Source organism: Pterocles gutturalis, unplaced genomic scaffold, assembly GCF_000699245.1.
Source record: "Pterocles gutturalis isolate BGI_N339 unplaced genomic scaffold, ASM69924v1 scaffold14040, whole genome shotgun sequence".
NCBI lineage: Eukaryota > Metazoa > Chordata > Aves > Pterocliformes > Pteroclidae > Pterocles > Pterocles gutturalis.
In genome coordinates this window covers 20,166-39,740 of record NW_010140995.1, presented here as the reverse complement: position 1 = coordinate 39,740, position 19,575 = coordinate 20,166, and the positions used below count along the sequence as shown (strand labels likewise).

General features: G+C 45.3%; 1 protein-coding gene across 1 annotated transcript; it reads right to left on the bottom strand.

Annotated features, from left to right (window-relative positions):
• Window positions 1-5,739: 5,739 nt before the first annotated feature.
• IFFO2 (intermediate filament family orphan 2) lies at window positions 5,740-17,092 on the bottom strand. Its single transcript, XM_010083876.1, has 8 exons — window positions 17,039-17,092; window positions 16,606-16,701; window positions 14,355-14,495; window positions 12,531-12,673; window positions 9,771-9,891; window positions 7,462-7,551; window positions 6,688-6,818; window positions 5,740-5,932 (listed from the first exon to the last, which is right to left on the bottom strand). The coding sequence occupies exons 1-8, from the start codon at window positions 17,072-17,074 to the stop codon at window positions 5,827-5,829; spliced, it is 864 nt and encodes a 287-aa protein (XP_010082178.1). The 5' UTR covers window positions 17,075-17,092; the 3' UTR covers window positions 5,740-5,826.
• Between the last annotated feature and the right edge of the window lie 2,483 nt (window positions 17,093-19,575).

The window sequence follows — 19,575 nt, the reverse complement described above, 5'->3', positions numbered from 1 at the left end:
TGGGGTGGGTTTTGGCACTAAAAAAGGGAAATGGAGATAATCCGGCGGAACTGAGAGGAGTGCGAATGCTTCTGGCTCTCGCTGCGGGTGCTCCTCGGTGCCCCTGCTCCAGTGGATTAATTTCCCAAGCCTTTGATGGTCCCAAATCCACCGCCAGGAAGTGCGGGTACCATTTGGTCTCCTTGCAAATATCCAGGACTTCCAGCCACAGAGAAAAAAAAAAATCAATTTACATCTCGACTCCGGAGCAAGCTGGTTCATCCTTCGTCCTTTTTCTCACCAGAGATCAAATAGCATCAATCAGTTCAGTCTTTTTTTTTCTTTAAAAGAAGCTGATATACAGAATAGAAAGCACAATATTTACAACAGTCCGGTAAACAGGTTCGTTTCCACACTGATCAGTAGTCTGTTTTCATGTGTATCAAAAGAAATTCTTACATGACCTAAGAGGAACCGACGCGAAGTGACACAGCATGGGGAAAGTGTCATCAGTACCCTCCGCTTAAACACCTTAAATAATAAATGATCTTTTTTTTTTTTTTTGGCAGAACTTAGCTACGGACGCTTTAGCCGCAAGGCAAGGGTTGAATTGGTGAAACCACGTTATACAAGAAGTGTGTCTAGTGACCGAGCTTTTAATCATCCTCAATCCTTTAGAATAAAAAAAAAAATAATTAGGATTTTGGCTGAAATCTGCACAGTTGGACAAACCGCAGGGGTTGGGTTCGTGGCACGGTGGTACCGGGGTGTTCTGCTGCCAAAGGAGACAGGTTGGAGTGCCTCAGGAGGGAATCGAGATTTTGGGAAGAACCCAATCCCCACTTCTTGAAGACAATTTGTTGCTTCTTCAAAAGAGAAGCTTGGCAAGGCTCCCGCAAACGCGGAAGGGTCTTAAGACACTGAACCACGCACAAAAAACAGACAAAAAGAAAGAACCAAGTGTTTCTTCACTACTCTGCCAACGGCTTGGCTTCAAGCCTTCAGCGTTCCCCTCCCCAGAAACGGGCTGGCAAGGGGCTGAGCTGGGAATTGGGCAGGTGGTGGTTCCAGTTCACCTCTAAAACCAGCACGAACACCACCAGGATACGACGTGTTGCCTCCGTTGGCAATTTCTCATTGAAAACTCAAACAGACACAAGTGACATTCTAGTCAAAGCCTAAAATCAAGCATTGGGGTGATTTAACACTGAAGGCAAAGATTTTTGAAAACCTGCGTGTTCCCCTGCAACCAAGTCCTGGACCAGTGCAAAAAAAAAAAAAAAATAAGTAAAAACCCAGAAGTCCTGAAGCAAAATGTGGAAAATACTCATCAGGGTGTTCTGCCACCGCGGAAGCACTATCATTGCTTAATTTCGCCGTGATCAATCCTGCTTTCAACATTCGGCTCTCAAACGTCAACCACAAGCAAAGACTTCCCAACACAAACATTCTTCCCCGTTTTTCCAGCGCCAAGGGGACCATCAGGAAATCGCCGCTTTGCCGAGACGGCGGCGCTGCGGCAAGGCTGTGAGCACCCACCCATCGCCGCGGCTTTTTGGCTTTTCCTCCGCCAACCTTGGACCAATGACCCAAAATTTGTATTTTTGCTGGCATGCAAACCAAAAATTAAATAAGTGATGAATACCGAAGCACAATTCTGATCTATTATTTTGTTTCATCGAATTAATTCCGATTGATAGCGGGTGTAGATCAACACAATTCCTCTCCCAGCAGCTAGGACACCAAACCCACCCTGGGGCAGGTTTTACATCTGCTGGGCTGCCATCACCCCCTGGTATTTAGGTCCAGCAGAATGCTTCGCAATCAGGGGAAGGAAAAAAAAAACCCAGCAGTAATTCTGCAGTGGCAGAAAAGCTGTCAGCCCGTTGTTCTTCCCACCCCTCTTGCTCCGAGGATGGGTGAGCGCTTCACAGCCAAACCTGTTCCGTTGTTTCCACCTTGTCGCTCGAAACCCTTTGCGAACGTGGAGTCCCATCAGAGCAGAAGAGACTTGACAAGGGAATAATTGCATTTGCTAACAGAATTCTGTTTGCACTTTAAAAACCTCTAAGAAAAATAGAATATATACTGTGATTTTTATAAATAGATTACACGTTTAGCTTAGATGAGTTTCATTACATTCCCCCCCAGACACTTTTTTTTTTTTAAAGAATTTTCTTTTTTTTGTTGTGTGAACTAATACGATAATTTATACTAAGTCTTTGAAAAAAAGGTTTGTACCACGTTATTCTTTGGACATCTTTGAACAACATGCATCCACAAAAGCAATTGCCATTTGTTTACCGAAAACATTTTTTTGTACAAACCCTTTTTTTTTTTTTTTTTTTAAGAATTTGATCTATTATTACACTGCTAACAAGCAAAAAAATTTGCTTCCTTGAAATCCCCTTTTAAAAAATGAGAAACAATGAGGGGGATTTTCTGATTGTAAGTCTAAAAAAAGTGTCAATATGACACCGCCTTAAGAATAGAAAACAAAAATAAAGTATTTACAGCTTTACAAAGGAAAACGAAAGAGGTCATCAAAATCATTTCCAGCATTTTCACAATTTTTTTTTTTTTTTTTTTTTCTGGCAAAGCTTTTGATCTGGTTTCTACAGAGTGGTTCTACGCAAACAGACCAGGACCACTGTCACCTACATCAGCAGCATTGCTTGAAACTAAACCGCAGACCTAGGGACACGCTCTCGGACCAACCCTAGTAACTCCCGAGAGGTCGATCCACCGAGTCCTATCCAGCCTACAGGAAAATAAAACCCCGTCCCAAGTAGGAAAACGCCGCTGCTTCTTGAAAAATGGATTACATGTGGTTATAAGAAATAGACACCAACGACCACGGCAATTACCCTCAGACACATCACCACCGTACGCGTTATTTCTCCACCCGCTACTATAGACCCACGTCCCTTACGCTTCCCGACAAATGCCACCCCGTGACAGATGCTCCCCATAATTCTGGCTATGAGATACCCTGGAGGGTACGGCTTGTTTCGACAGCCAAATTCCTGCTTCTCGCTGTCAAACCGAGGATATTCTTCCCTACCCTCCACATACCAGCTGCTAGTTTCAAGATCACTCAGGATTTTTTCTACCAGGACACTGAGTTTTAAAGAGAAAAAAAAAAAAAAAAAAAAAACCAAACCACAAACCAGCAGCTAAGCTGAACGGCCGTTCAATTTCTCCAGTACCAACGAGCATTTCCTAATTCAGGATTGCTGAACACAGCCTCCGACGAGGCCGCTTCACCGTGCGAGTCGATTGCTTACCGATGCCTCCACCAGAGTCACTACAGCATTCCAGCCACTGGGCTTTGGCAGATGGTTTCTCAGCCTGGTGAGAAACTACCTCTTAGCAGCTGAACCTCATACAGGCTTGAAAACCTTCAGAGTACTTGATTGAAAACATGCAATCCTACCCCCTCAAAAAAAAAACAACTCCCATCTCTTGCCCCCACCCACCCCAACTTGCAGCCCTAGTGAACGTGAGAGTTCCCACTTTGGCCACCTAAGAACAGCAACGAGCACTTGGGAACACGGTTTCTTTTCCGGAGGAAAGTTATCTACATTGACATGATGAAGCAGGGTTTGAACGAGCCCCTAACCCACACCACGAGAACCAAGAAGTTGCTAGCTACTCTACGAATACCTGCACTGAGTATTTCAACCAGGAAGGAAACCACAAGGATCTCCTTGGAGCTATTTTCTTGGGCAGAAGAATTGTGGACCGTGACCTCCCCGTTGTGGATCCAGATGGATCATCGCAGTGCTCTTCCCCACTCTGGAAAACACCAGGAGCCCCTTTGATTCACCTGCCCTAAAATCACCGTGGTGTCCAAGCAGATGGATCTGAACAGCGACGAAACCCATTCCTGCACCCGCCGTGACAGCGCCAGCGGAAACCCTCCGAGGTCCTGCCCCTCTGCAGAGGCATTTCTGCCCAGCAACGCGCCGTCTGCCGAGACATTTGTGCGCTTTTTGGAAGAAAGCAACACTGATCTATACTGGCTGGATGCTTCCAACGCAGCTCCGCTGATTCCAGATCAATACGTCAGAGAGGCTTGGAGCCAATACTCAGGAAGCTGCAAGGATTGGCCAGCTTACCTTCACCTAACGCTGCGAGCGTGCTTACATCGGGTATTTCCCTGGCCAGTCCTAGCCCTGCTCCTACATTGCAGTTTCTAACCTTCCTGCCAGGGGAAAAAAAAAAAAAAAAATACATTTGATATTTACTCCAAGTCTTGCAACTGCTCGTTAGCTCCACAGTTACCTCTAGGCAGTATTAACTACACTGTCAGTCTTGGTCAAAAAAAAAAAAAACAACACAAAAAAACCCCAAAAATTTACTGGCTGAGGTTTATACCCTGTTTTTACCTGGCTGAGGTGCTACAATTCCCGTTATAACCGTGAACAGCTTGATGATGCCACAGAGTTTCCTCAAATGCCACCAAGTGATGCGACTTTTGATGCTGCTTTCTCCTGCGTAAAAATACAGAAGGATTGACAAAGGCGAGGTGTTCTCACTTTCTCCCAGAGAAAGCACGTGGCTGTTCTTCCCTCATTCTAGGGCGGCAGTAGTTTGGGATTCATTCTGCTACGCCCTAAAAAGGATTACGGTATTTTCCCGACGTTTTCTGCAGAACAGTGGTCTGGAACTCTCCCAACGTCACGTCTCAAGCTTCCATCTCCACCACCGCACATCGGTTTCTCCTGATGCTTCAACTATCCCACTCTAAACATCACTGAAAGCAGCATAAAACGGAGTTATCTCCCTGTCAGCAAAGTAAAATCTGCAAACGCTATGGTTGAAAAAAAAAAAAAAAAAATTCCTGAAAAAAGAAAACAACAAACCAAGGTGGGAACTGAAGGGCTGATTCCCCTCTTAACCCAATCCCTGGAAACAAAGGCATTGACACTCCTCACAAGAAGCTCTACCGATAACTACCATGTGCAAATGTGGTTTTAGCTTTCCTTTTCCCAAGAGATAACTGCAGCCCAGCAGGGACCGAACATTCCATATAAATAAGGCGAGCTTTTTTTTTTGTTGTTGTTTTGTGGTTTTTTTTTTTTGCATAGTCGATTATCTGTGATAGTCCCACCCCACTGAACCCTCCTTTGTCCACCTGCTTTGCCACCGAGCTGAGACCCGCTTCTCCCAATTCTGGAGTCTAGCAGAAATCCTGTACGAATCTCAAAGGTTCCTTCGCTCAGAAAGCCGGAAGGAAGAAATCCCTTTTAATATTGTATAACTGCTTAATCCTAAAAGCTGTCTCTAAACCCGCTATTGTTTTTAAATGTTTACAGTTCAATTTGGAGGCATTCCTTTTTTTGGGCCAGCCGTTGGTAATTGGACCATAATTGGGTTCGCTTCTTGTTTTGTCAGCGTTCCTTTTGCCAATCAGTGCAGTAGTTCAATAAAACCGTGAGCTTATTGAAATACCCACAGCCTTTGTTCCAGCACCCTTCTATGCTGCTACCAGGATTTTTTTTTTTAAATAATTTTTTTTTTTTTTTATAAAAACACCTGCTATTAAGATTCCATTGGAGCTCAAAGTGGCTCAGCTTGGGGCAAAGGCACAATTAAAACACCGTGTTTTCTTACAGGACTCTGCATTTATGATTTGTAGAACAATAGAAATTTACAGCACCAATCCTTGAGTGGGGTGGGGATGCGTGTAGGAATGAGTCCTTAGAAACCCTCTGCAAGGGCTTACAATTTGGTTTTGGTTTGGGCTTTTTTTTTTCTTTTTTTTTTTTTTTCTCCCAGCAGTGTATTGGTTTTTAATCTTTTCTTCTATCTTCCCTTTCACTGCAATGCTCCAGCTACGTATCAGCTGACCATGGGCTCCACATCCGTCTCTCTGTCCAACTCATCCTGAATGTCATCTGTGTTTCCTGAGTCACTGCTGGCTACGGAGCTGGGAGATGGAGAATTTCTGTAGAAAAATTCCAAGAAAGGTTTAGACAAAGAATTAAATATCAATGAGAGAAGGAAAAAGAAAAGGAACCTTTAAAGAAAATGGTCACTTTCGCTTCCTAAAACAATTTAAAATATCCTTTATTAACATTAAACTTGGGGTTTACCGTAATTTTTTTTGGAAATTTAAGTGTGCTGCCACCCCACCCCTGCTGTCTCCTACAGAAATATAAAGGCTGCCCTACGGATGGGGAAGTGGAAACTAAGTCCAACGAACATCCTACAGAGACTCTCACCATCCACAACACGTAGAGTCTTGAAAACTCAAAAAACTTTATCTTCTTCTTCTTTTAAGCCAGGATGTGTACTGGGGGTGGGCAAGATGTAAGAAAAATCCCCCATAGTAGAGGGTTCTTAACACATCAGAAAATTAAAACCCAAGTTCTTCATGTAAGCCCCCAGCCAAGATTTAATCTGGGCTTTTGTTCAAGAGTTCTAGATCTATGATGTTAGGACTCAGCATCCACCCAAGTCAGAGGTCCCTGTTTTTACCAACAGGTGCTGAATCCTTTCAAGTTGCTACTGTGTGTAGGAACCTACACGATATTCCAAGGTTACTTCTAAGACTGATATTTGACCCTGAACAAACGAAGATTATCTAAAGGACAAAGCTTTCGGACAAAGCGATACTATTGCCTTTAGAACAACTTGGCAGGAAACAAGAGCAAAAGAAATTCTTAAAGCACCCCAGGCAGAACAGCAAGATCTTCTTACCTGTCGGCTGAGCCTTTGATAAGCCTTCGACAGGTTTCCATCTGCACATCCAGGCCCCTTTTCATGCTACACATTTCCATATATTCATGAAGGTGCCGATTCATGTCACTCTTGGCTGTGGCCAATTCCAGCTGTAAGAAAGAAGAGAAAATAATCAGCCTAAGGGGCGAGTTGCTACCAGCTTCTCCCAGGATTTTACAGACTAGTGGGGATGCTAAAGCTGCCCATCCAGAAAAGATGTTTAACCCCAATGTTGTGTGCTGACAATGTATTCATCACCTTATGAAGTGTATTTTAATCAGAGCTCAACGCTGTTTTTAAACAGCCCTCAAGTTTTTTTCTGCTGCTTGGCACCTTGTTTATCAACACACGGTAATTAATGAAAGCACATTCTAAGCAGGGCAACGATTTTGAGAAGCTGCGGCTGTTGCGTCTGGCAACCTCCGAGATCATGTCTTGTAAAGTGTGGCAGTGGATATGCAAGACAAATGAAGGGGAAAAAAAAATAATAGTGTGTTTTACCCTCGTTATTCTGAAGGTTCTCTCTCCACCAGCTGCAGATTTATGCTTACTAACAGTGCTGTATAGAGAATGGTATTTAGAAAAAAATCCCAAAGGTACGTCAAAGGAAAATGCCTTTGCATGCCCAGATAAACAGACCTTCCACCTTTCCCTCTGCGGGTGTGCAGATGTGCAAGAGCCCACCAGCCCTGAGCACTGGGTCTGCTTTTGTCCATTAGAAATAATTCATATTGTGGTGAACAGCTTCCTTACCTCTATCTGCCCTATTGTTTCTTGGTACTCTTTGTCTCTCGTTTTAAAGAAAGACTCTGTTTCGTGGATCAAGTTTCCCAAGTGTTCTTCCTGCAAGGGAAAGGAGAACATAAAGGATTAGCAAGAAGCTAGCAAGGAATTGTGTAGCAGATTTTCCTATTTAACCTCACTCAGAAATGCAGGTTGTTGTCTCTTCCATGCAAGGATTTTTTAACACATTTTTACACAAGCAAGGAGCAGTCTGCTGCTTAAAACTGGCATACCACACACATATTTTTGCACCATAACCATGGCTTTGTACGCACAAAGACAAAGTCTCTGATGGAGGAACCTACAGACCAAGGCTCCAGCAATTAAACACTGATACCTGATGCATGCCCAAGAACCAAACCCACGGATTTTCCTGAACCTTTCACAGCCTGATCACACTTAGACAGATTGCAATTGCTCTCCAGCCATGAAATAATTTTTTCTTGCATTGACCACACCACTACTTACAGCTTTGGACTGCAATTCTCATTTTCTGACTCAGTATTATTCCTCTCAAGCCCTTCCAGTCTCCGTTACCTCCCATGCATGCTCTGCACGCATCGCTTCCTATTGAAATTCTTCATTTAACTGCTGGGTAAAGCAAGCTCACTCCAGCACACTACTGATGGAAATACCACGTGTAAGAAGAACACATGCTGTCCCAAAGGAAACATCCTGCCAGCCAACAGCTCCCGTATCATCGCCGCTGTGGATTGACAGCACAGCCTGGGCTACAAAACAGAGAGCACCGCACAAAGAGACTCAAACAATGTCACTGTTCTCTCTTTCATGCTACTACCTACCTCCCTTGTCGAGAAAAAAAAATTATCATTAATTTAATGCAGCTGCACTGATGAGCATTAATTATATTTCCAGCCTTTGGCCACATCTGCGGGAGCTTTATCAGGATCAGGGTTGGTACCGACGTCGGGCTAACCAGCCTAGAGTTACAAGAATCATTCCACTGATCCTTTTGATGCAGAAGCGCTTTAAGGAGGAAGGTCGTAAAAGAAGGTGGCTAGGGCAGCGCGTAAGAACTTGAAAGGAATAAAGGCAGTGGAAGGCAGACTCAGGCGTGTAAAGCGCTATGTTAAAGACCAGGCGCAGACGGAGAAGTCTTTATTCTGCATCTCCATCTACAAGCCAAATCTACCCTTTTCCTTGTCTAATTTTCATTGAGAAGGATTTAAGCTTCTTAAAACCTTTAGAGTTTTCGCAGGGAAGGTCTGAGTTCGGCGCTATTCCTCTGATAGCTGCGCTTAGACGTGCACACATGGGTAAATGCAAATCCATCTGTCGCTAATTCCAGCGCACGGCTGCACGGTATCGCTCTGCCGCTTTCTGCACTCCCAGCACTTCGGAGTAATCTCTGCAGTTTCTGAGCACTCCAGATGATGCACAAATGGGAAGATGTGAATTAACACACCCCTGGCAGTCAACACAAGATGATATTCAGCAGAGTGCTGCCTCAGCATCTCTACCCTCAGCCGTGATGGCAGCAGGCAGGATTATTTCTTACCTACTGCTGTCGGGCTGCTCAGGAGTGACACGATAGCGTCACGTTTCAGACTACCCGCAGAAAGCCAGACCTTGCTGTTTCAATGTCTCTTTAGGGCTGTTTAAAAAGGCTCAGGATCACTGAATGAGGCAGCATGCAGCCAGCAGCTTACTTGGTCTGGGATCTCGGGGATTCAAAGCAAGCTGGTTATTATCCACCACGCCAGGAGATTCCTATTGACTGGGACGACGGAAGCACGAGACTCACGGGTTCAGAGGCTTTACCACAGCCCTGCAACAACAGCTGCTTTGTGATGGGCTGGATGTACTCTAACGTCTTCCACGGACAAGACTGAGTTCATTTTCCTCCCCACTAGAAAAACTGTGCAAAATCATCCCCCACACTATCTGCACTATTCTGACAATTCAAGTGTGAATTATAATCAACCTTTTGAAGATAAAGGGCTTTAGATAAACAACTGCTCAGGGTGACAGACTGTGTGATGCTCCTCTAACAGCCAGATGCATCGGATCTTTGGACATTCACTCGATACTTTTAAATACTCAGAAGGAGCAGAAGGAATGAAGTTTGGCAAATAAACTGATCGCACAGACTGAAAAGCAACTATATAGAGAAAGCACCAAGAGGATTTTAAAATCAAAGCAAGTTTGCGTGGCAAACTAGATCACCAGTCAAACATCCGAAGGCTCGAATGGCTGAAAGAGCAGCTGAGGGACACGCAGTTTCTGCAGAGGAGAGATTGAGAAAAGAATCAACTCACCTCTCCTTGGAGGTCAATCGAAGGATTGCAGTTTGTGAAGTCTTCCCAAAGAAGCAACGTTTCCTCATTCTCCTCCCACGTTAAACTATCGCAGTCGTCATCAAAATCGAAGGTCTCACGACTGTTAAGATAACAGCAAAAGCATTAGTGAAAACTCCTCCAGCCTCACTCCCTCCCTTCTTCAATTCATCTTCTAGAAAAAAAGAGGCTATGAGAACTGAATGGAGGAGACAATGCAGCAGCTGAAAATCCTCAGGGTTTTTACAAACAGGCTTTACCACTGTCCAAGTCCCTTGCTCCTGGGCTCTTTGCCACCCCAGAGCAGAATAAAAGACCCTTGTAAGCGTTCCTGGTTCGAGTACCCAGTCCTAGCGCTGTCCTCCAGATGGTGCTGCGCATCAGTTTCCCCTGTTTGCAAAACCACAAAAATGTTTTCAACTATTCTTTTCATACATGGGGAAAAAAATCAGCCCAAACACAGTTTGAGGAATTTAACGAGAAACAGCCACTAGAAGACTCCCTGCTGACCTTCATGTTGAAGCTCAGCCAATGTTTTTAAGTGCTGCAGGGAAAATATTCTTCTCGAAAGCAACAGCTATGAAAAAACTGAACCCCAAAACGATGCGCAGGTGAGCGTAAATCCTGATTGTTGACTCGAACAACAAAGATGCTGCTACAGCCACTGTGAGGACAAACAGTGGCAGGAGTGGCCTTTCACACCGTTATTTGGACAAACCGCTTTAGGACGCTCAGTTGGGCAATAAAGAAAAGTTTCAGAAGGCACTTGAGTCTCTCTCTGTTTGAACAGCAGCAGAGCAGAACACTAGTAGCTGCTTCTTGTCCTTCTTAAGGAGCCCTGACAAAAAGCTGAGATTGCTCCCAGAAGCCGTCTGCTCATTTCAGATGGATGCATTTTTGTTACTTTAGTTCACTTCCTTTCCAGCAGATAACATCTCAGTCCGGAAGCCGAGCCCAGGGCTGTCTTCAGGAGGCTGAAGAGCCAGGCTACCTGTCTGTACTCAGCATGACTTTAAAAAAAATCATTTTGATAAAACCCAATCAACGTGGACATACATGATTGTGCCTTTTGCAATTTCATTTCTTGAAATCAGTTTTTTTTTTGCAAGAACTATCCCTGTCGGAGAGCACAAAGGCTCTGAGTCCTGCTTCCTTCAGACACACACACCGCTCAAAGGCAACTGCATTTTGACATTTTACTCCCAGACACTTAATTACAGCTGAAATGCCAGTTGCTTTGTTTCTGTTAACGAGGCAAGCTATTCAGCTGTTTGTAAGCTGGTATTCCCTACTGCACAAAGCCCCCAAACCCCAACATCCATCTCCAACAAGCCCTGAATGCTCTTCTACATCAGCCCAATGGGCATGTTACCAACAAGACTCCTCCAGCACTTTGTGCCACATGCAATAGGACCAGGAGATAAGAATTTCATTAGCAGCGCCAACAAAAACTGGGTATCGCAGGACAGGTTTAAGAACAAAACTAAAAACTAAATGCATCACCATCCTAGTGGCTAAATTTTCGCCTCTTGCTTTTCTAAAAAGCCCATGCACTATCTGCTGTCACACTGAATTCTAGCAGTGGAGAAGTCAAAAATCTGTATTTATTACACTGAATATTACTAAGATATCTAAAACAGGAGTCCGAACAAGAGGAGTTACCCATAACTTTTGCAAAAACCATGTCCTCCTATATGTGAAATTCGGGCAGAAAGAGACACGCAGCCCGAAAACAGAACTTTTCACAACAGCTGCCAGCAGAAGAGGAGCTAGTGCTCCTTAGAGAATTTCTTGCGTACTCCTGGGTGTTAAATCCTGCCCTACATTGTGTGGGAAAGCAGCGGGAATTCGTCCCTCTGCAGTCGGCTGCAGGAGTTGGCACAGGACACCCACATTCAAATGCTAAGGAAGTCAGACCTACGGCGCTTGCTGGGGCTTTTCTCCGGCAAAAGAAAACAGCAGAGACCCTGGAAAGTCTCACCAGGCTGCAGCCATCTCCATCAGTGCTCGACCAGGAGAGGAGACCAGCCGGGCACACCACCAGCTGCTGAATGCTTTGTGCAGCACCCAGGTGCACAGAGTCTCTTCTCGGCTGCTCCAAACCTCCTAACGCTCCCATTTGGGATAAAGCTTTAGGCAAAAGAAATTGTAATTCTTCCAGTTTGGAAGACCAGACCTTGCAGCGAGTCACTGACATTCTTGGAATTCTTTACAACACCGACATCCTTGGAATTTATCAACTGCTGCCCGCCGCTAGGGCTGATCTTCCCGACAGATCCACCACTGCCACTTGCCTACAGCTCAACTGAAAACCATGCAGAACGCTGGAGAAGTTTGTATCCATTTTGAACTGAGCTTTCAGTGACGTTGCCAAATTCTATCCAGCCCAAACAGCAGCGAGGTTCTTTCCAAAACTCTAGACACCTCCCTATTCAGCCAAACATACAGAACAGACTCAAGTTTTGTATTTTTTTTTTGTTCCATATTTCTTCTTTTGCGACTGTTCTAACAGCATATAGTAAAACTGTACATTGCGCAGTAGATGTTTGTATTTTGTATAAACCCTGTAGTTCCCCCTACTTAAGGGAGGAAAAAAAAATCAGTTTATTTTAAAAAATATCAGTTTATTTTAGTTGAACTTCCAGAAAACCTTCACGTATGTACCGTGCTGGCAGCTCAGGTGTTCTGGGACTAAGTCTGCATTTCAGAATAAATTTCCCCCACCTTGTCCATGATACTCACAGCTGATTAAACATACGCTTCATTTCATCCGTGATGTTCAAAGAACAGCTGACCTCATCGTCGGAGAACCTGCCGTTGTCTCCATCCTGCTCAGAGAGGTCATCGTCGGACGTGAGCTTGCGTTCTTTCTTCTTGGAAGCCACCTTAATTGGAGAGAAGAGCGTAACTAGAAGGTTCAACCGAGGTGCTGCGCCATGAGGGGTGGGAATAAAGAAGGAGAGGCATTAGGTTTGAGCAAATATAACTCAGTTCATCAGTTCCCAGGCAATTCAGGGGTTGCTCGTATTCAGGACGGGATCGTTAATGAGTGGTGAACACAGAGCACGAGGAAGCTGGCGGAGGGCAAAGCAAGCTGCAGGCTGCCAGCGCTCTACAGACGTCCATCTGTTCACTGACACCGCTCTACCATCTACCAGAGAACATGCAGAGGTTCGAATGAGACAGGGGAAAAGCAGAAGCTGGCAGGAGTGCCCAGGCAGCAGGCTTGAGAGCAACGCCAGAACTCTCCCCCACCACCGGCTGCGGCTCCCAACGCTGAGCCACCCCCAAGGAGAGGGGAACCCCTTCTAGAGAGACTGGGCTTCAGGGTCAGTCCCAGCCCCCCAGCAGAGGCAGGCTGCTAGTCTCCAGGAGGACAGAAGAAGGGTCAACTGAACCACAAAAACAGAGAACCTCAAAGAAATGAATTCTTAGATGTGCAGAGAACTCAAGGGACTCCCTCGCAAAGGGCGCGGAGGATTTTCTCCATCTGAGGGCTGTGAACATAAAAGATATTCCCAGATGGTGCCGCAGAGTCGCAAACGCGCTCCCAGCCTACGGTCGTTTGTCCTCTCCTTGGCACATCAGCCATCCCTTACTGGTCTTGTTCACCGCGTGCTGGACCAGAAGCGCGCTTTGAGCAGGAAGCCATGGCAATTCTGCTCAAAGACAAGAAGGAACCACCAGCACAACGCAGTGGCTCAACACGCTGGAAAAATTACAGCCTCCAGTAAGGAGATTGGAATCTTTTGGGATACCCAAGAAAAAAAACCCATCAAACATTTAGGTCGCTTCTCTATAGCCAGAAAGCACAACCAGTAGAGACCACAAGGATCTTTTACGGTGTTTTGCAGAGCATTTAGCACACTATTGGCGTCGCTACGTAGAGAAAAGCATCAGATTTGCTGAAAGACTGAACAAGACACATTGAGATCCAAGTAGAAGGAAGCTGGGTTAATGACAATTGAAATTGCAGTTAGGACAGGAGACCAGCCTCATGGGGAGCTGCAGGTTTGCTCCACGCAGAGCTGTAACCGCGTGCTTTCGGAGCAAATTCAGCGACTTTCCTACTAGCACCAAGGAGCCACAATAGCTCGGGGGAAGCAACTGGAGTCTCTAGTCTCACACAGCAGTCGTGGCTCGCCACCGTGTTATTTCTGGCCACGGAGCTTGAGCCAGAAATAAGACCATTCAGATGACAGTCCTAGAAGCTTCAAACCTCTCACTTGCGAAGGGAACAAATGGGAGGAAGCCATTTATACAAACCTAGACCCTATAACACTTTTTTTTTTTCCCCCTGCATTCATTACAGACTACCATCAGGCTAACTGCATGTCTTAAATGTCATCCTGAGACTTTTTTTCAAACTTGCTCAATTTTGTGCTCTTAGTACTACAGCAGCTTCTGCAGAAGAGAGCTACGCTTCCAGACTGAGAAAGAAGAACATGTGTCTACAGAGAGAAATTTCAAGAAAAGCCAAATGACCTGGACCACGCTCCTCAACGCTGCTCCCTCTTTTTCCCTGGCTTCTTGTCCTACCCTATGGAAAATTCATGGCCTAATCACCTGGAATATCTTGGAAACGTCTTCCGAGTTGCGCTGCTGCGCTACATCGCACAGCTTGGCTGTGATATCGATTCGCCGACAGATGTCCATGTCCACCTTCATGGCCTTTTCTTGAATCTTTGTGTCCAGGTCTGTCATGGGCTGCAGGAAGGACAGCAGTGATTATCTTCTATTATTATACAGTTCAGGAAAGAGGAGATACCCCACAGTATCTCTCTAACCCCAGGACATAGCATTCTTAAGCAATATTACAGCTTGTTTTTTGGGAAAGGCAGTGCACGGACAATCTGAATAGACTAGACATCTAACAATTAACATTCAGATCCAATTGTAATAGAATTTCAACTCGGAGTGATTCGCCACTAAAAAACCTACACCCACCCCAAGCCGACTGCTAGATGTGGCAACAGTAAACTTTCATGGGTCAATAAATGGAGGAGAAAAACCCTGTTGAATGTGTGCAGAATAGAATGAAATCTAAATCCTGTGCAACACTCCCCCCCCTTTCAGACAGCAGAACTGGGGAGAAGTTGCTTTAAAAACAGAATCCAGGCTTCAGAGCAACTTCACACATACCATGGAAATGTAAAATCACGACTGGATCTAAAGAGATCCATCAAAGCTTGTGACACAGAGAATACTCCTCGTCGGCACTACCCTGGCTTCCAGCCTAGCAAAAGTTCTCCATGAAAAATATTTTATCTTGCTTCACTCCAGGCAGTAATTATAAACATAATTTATAAGAAATACTCCCACTCAGACAGCACAGCTGGCTCCTTATGAAGAAACATTTAAAAAAACCCAAAAGGCATATTTTCCAGCCTAGACGAGACTTACTCTGTTAGAAAAAAACACTTCAATGGCTAGGCAATGCTTCCACTTCGCCCAGAAAAGCAGAAAAACTCTTTGCAGAGCATTCTCAAATACCAAATCCCCTCTCCAAGAAGAAAAGTGTGGGGTTTTCTTTTTTTTTTTTTTCTTTTTTTTTTTTTAATTTTTTTTTATTATTATTAGTCAGTTCTTCTCCAGCCCCTGTCAACCACTTCCGGACAAATCATTGATTTTTGTTTTCCAAACACACTGAGAAAAACAAATCTCTAAACACAATCTTATCAAGTGAAGAGGCACCAGTGATTCTTATCTGCAGGAAAGCAAGAGTCACATCCCAACACTTTGCATTTCTCTGCTCTAAATATTTACCCAGTGGAATCCAAACCAAGCCTTCTCCCTGCTTTCCTTGGGCTCTCCTCTACCTTACAGAGCCCAAGGACGTTTGCTTTCACCGCCGCCCTTTGTACACACCCTGCGACATTTCTTCCTCGGCAAAAAAAGTCATCCCAGTGCTGGAGCCCTTTCCCACTGCCTCCAACCAAGCATGCCTATCCTCAATTAAACACCAAAGAAGAGACAGCTAATTGCCGAATTTCACATGAACAGATCTAGCAGCCCTCGGAGAATGTATTTGACACCAGGGAGCAGGTTCTGCAAGCTTATATAAATACACAAGGAAGCAGTTCGAGGCAAAATTGCAGAATAAATGAGCATAATAGGAGATATTCATTAGACAACTGGCATCAGGGCTACTTCAGTCTTACAAAGGCACCTTGCTTCATCTTCACCTGGCTTCTCTTTCTAGATACCTGCAGGTGTACGTGCTCTGAGCACGCCTAAATGTAAGAAAATTCTCCAGCCATAGCCTAAAAGATCCCCCAGCTTTGAAGAAAAGTCAGTATCTAATGAGACATGAGAAAACAAGTATTTACGAAAAAATATTGGGACTGGAAACAAAACCAAATACCTGACCCAGCGACAGTGGGTGAATCTCTATGGTGCTTACATAAAGGGAGTCAGGAAACACATCTAGCGTGTCCCTTCTGACCACGGCTTTCCGGGGTGACTCAGAGCCCAACCCCCTTGTCGTGAGGAACCCTTTACCCTCACCTCTGAGCTCTCCAACACCTTTTTCCCCACGGCTGCAGATCCGAGCGCCGGCAGTGCCAGCTGGGGAGACTGGGGAAGGGAGGGAAGAGTCCGGGTTAGGGGCTAAGCAGCAAGTTAATGCATCTCTCCACAGCCCAGACAGGCAGCAGGGGCAGGGTGATCTGTCCGATGCATTACATCCTAAAGGCAGCCAGAACGCTAACTACGAAGCGGCACTCACTAGGTCCGTAACCTTTTTATGAATGAAGCCATTTGCATGACACACACATCTCACAAAGGCAGTGGGAGCTGGGCTCTCGGGTGTACTTACATCACTCATCAGCCCCTTAAAGACCACGAGCTCTGCTTTCAGCCTCTCAATCTTTTCATTTAACTCTTCCTGCAGAGCTTCCGCTTCCTGCGCCTCCTGTAAGAGAGAGCACACACAGAGCTGAGGAGGCAGTAGGGCAACGTGTGCTTCCTCCCCGAACCTGAGCAGGGACGTCACCACCCCCCCTTTCCCTTTGTCACAAAGCTCAGCACCTTCCTGCTTCAGCTTCCCAACGTTAACGCTATTCTCTAGCACGCAGCAATGCAGCCAGCTGCTCTAGCTAAAAGAGAGGATTTTTTTTTAAATTAAAACACAAATTCAATGATTACTAGCATAATATAAGGTGCAGAGAAACCCTGTTATCTTCCAACTTATCTTCCAACCTGTTATCTTCCAACCTGTTATCTTCCAACACGTATTATTCCAAACTTACCTCTCGCAAAGTTTCTACCATGGATTCCAGACTCATTCTTCTCGTCAGTTCCTCTTCCCATCTGAAAGACAAGATTTGCAAAGTGTTAACTACAAAGTAATTTTTTTTTTTTCCACCCAAAATCACAAGTCTTCTGATAGCTGTAGGATGATGACAGCTACTTGAGATGTAAAGCAGATGGTTCCCCCACTCGTACAGCCTCAAAGGAGGAATGGAATAAGAGAAAAATCCACTTTTGTTGGGATCAGCACCCTTCCTCGTCCAGTCTATTGTAACCATAGGAACTGAACCCATGGAAAAAAAACTTGGGATACCAAATGAGTACAATCCTGTGAACATAATCTCCGAGTACCATCACGAGAACTTCTGTTACCACTTCAACATGTTTTACAGTTTATCTGAAAATGGCCACCAAGCATTTGCTCAGAAATCTAGTCAATCAAAGCATTCTTGAAAATGCAAGGTTAAATCTGCCTAAACGCGTCGTTTCATCCTATTTCCAAACCCACAAAGAAATCTGGTGATGGCTGGATGGCGGGATATTCCCACGGAGCAGCTGATTTGATGCCCACGCAGTCACTACGCCACTCGATACAGCTCTGCGTTCAAAGCGTCGACGAATCCCATCGGCAACAGGACCAGGGCGCAGGCAGACCAGCGGCACCCGAACGGGTCACATCCCAACGCAGCGGCTCCGAGGAGCGCGGTGCCAAGCTGACACGCTGGTTACATCCGCGCCTTCCTGCTATTGCGGTGCAGGAAAATCCAACACAAGAACTGGAGTTTGATTTATGCAGGAAGACTCGTTGTGCATCTTTTTGCCAGCGACGATTTACTGCCAAGCAGAGTAAAATATTTAGGCTGAAATTTGCATTTGTCATCAAATGTTTTAGCTTTTCCATATCCTATTTGCTTTTTGACTACTAACATGTACATTTCTATAAAAATAGTAACTTGGTTTTTCAGATTTTAATATGAAAGTCAAGAAGGTGAAATTAATTAAAGCAGTCAATTACATTTGCAATCTGTAAGATGGTCCCCTTCTGTTGCAGGAGGAGTGTTGCATGGCTTTAATCATTCCTTCTGGTCGTTCTGCCAGCAGGCTGGCGTTTACGGATGGAAGTCAAGCAGACATTGCAAAAATGGATATGCTGCTTCTCAGGGTTGAACCGTCGAAATGGGGACTGCTGCCTGCAGTCAGGTTATCCTGCTGGATTACTTCCATCCCCGTAGTGCACTGTGCATTTCAGAAATCAAGGAGGTATTTGTGGATAACGTATCTGTGTATTTTTCCTCTCTATGCCAAAAGCCAGTAAAAAGGATCAGCGTTCTTCCCCAGCAGTTCAGCCCTTCTGGACAGTCGCCAAAATTACGCACCTCGAAGTTTGCTCAGCCTAACCTTCCGCATCCTGCAGAAATTCCTCTAATTCCATTCATTCTCTTTGTGCCAGACAAAGTGCATTTTGCAGAACAGTGGTTTACAGCCCTGATTCCCTCCCATTCAACTCAGTCTCAAGAAAAGGACGCCTGCTTTTACACCCATACACGCCCTCCCTGCTATTTCTGTGCTCCTCTTAATCACAGGAGCAACAACCAAGTAATTTTTAACCAAAAAGTTAATGCCTAACAGAGGGAAATTACACTGGACTGGTAATAAGGGTCCCACTAGCCGTTAATATCACATTCCTAACCTCAGAGCGCATTTCTCCCACCCACCACCGAGCTGATTAACCTCAGTTAACAGCTGAAACCACCAATCTGACTTCCTCCTCGCATTCAAACCTCGGGAGACTATTTGTAGCAGAGAGAGGAAGGAGACGGATGGGAAGGTAGAGGATAACAATGGAGGAGAGGATTCATTCTCCATTTAAACTTCCAAGGAAGTGAGACACCAGCCAGATTGCTCATTCACAGGATCACCCTCTATTTGCTGTAACACACGAGACTTGAAAAGGGACCTTGGCAGCTGCGCTCCGACAGACGCAGCGGTGGGGACTCAGCACGCCGCTGAGATGATGCTAACGACAGCTCTGTGCCTTTCATGTTCAACACACTCGAAATTCTCCTCCTGGTAATCAATATCTCTCTCTTCAGCGACCATCTAAAAGCAGGAGACAATATTCCCCAAGCCTTAGTCCCAGCAGGCTGCGGATGCCCTCAGCTTCTCAGCCAACGCAACCAGTGATGCCGCTTGCGCGTCCAGCCTCCAATGTCCACAAAAGGGACCCAAAGCTGGTGCTCCCTTCATCTCGAGGAAGAGGGAAACCCCACCGGATTAACCACCTCTGCAGCACGCAGCGGAGCGGACAGGTAACTCCCCCGCTGGATAACCGCAGGAGAAGCGGCGGCAGGAACGATGAGGACCACAATACCCAGAACATCCACACTATGGGCTAAAAACCCCAGCAGTCTGCACGTATTTGCTGCGGGATACGTAGCCAGCTGCTCCCGCTGGTCTCAAATACACTTATTTCTTGGCTCAGATGCATCGATTGCTATGATTTCCAGCTGCATCCAAAAATCTTTTTTTCTGACCC

Coding starts and splice junctions, on each gene's coding strand:
- IFFO2 (XM_010083876.1), bottom strand. CDS start 17,074: ATGAGTCTGGAATCCATGGTAGAAACTTTGCGAGAG. Junction 16,702..17,038: donor TGGTAGAAACTTTGCGAGAG/GTAAGTTTGGAA, acceptor TCTCTCTTACAG/GAGGCGCAGGAAGCGGAAGC. Junction 7,552..9,770: donor CGATTGACCTCCAAGGAGAG/GTGAGTTGATTC, acceptor TTTCCCTTGCAG/GAAGAACACTTGGGAAACTT.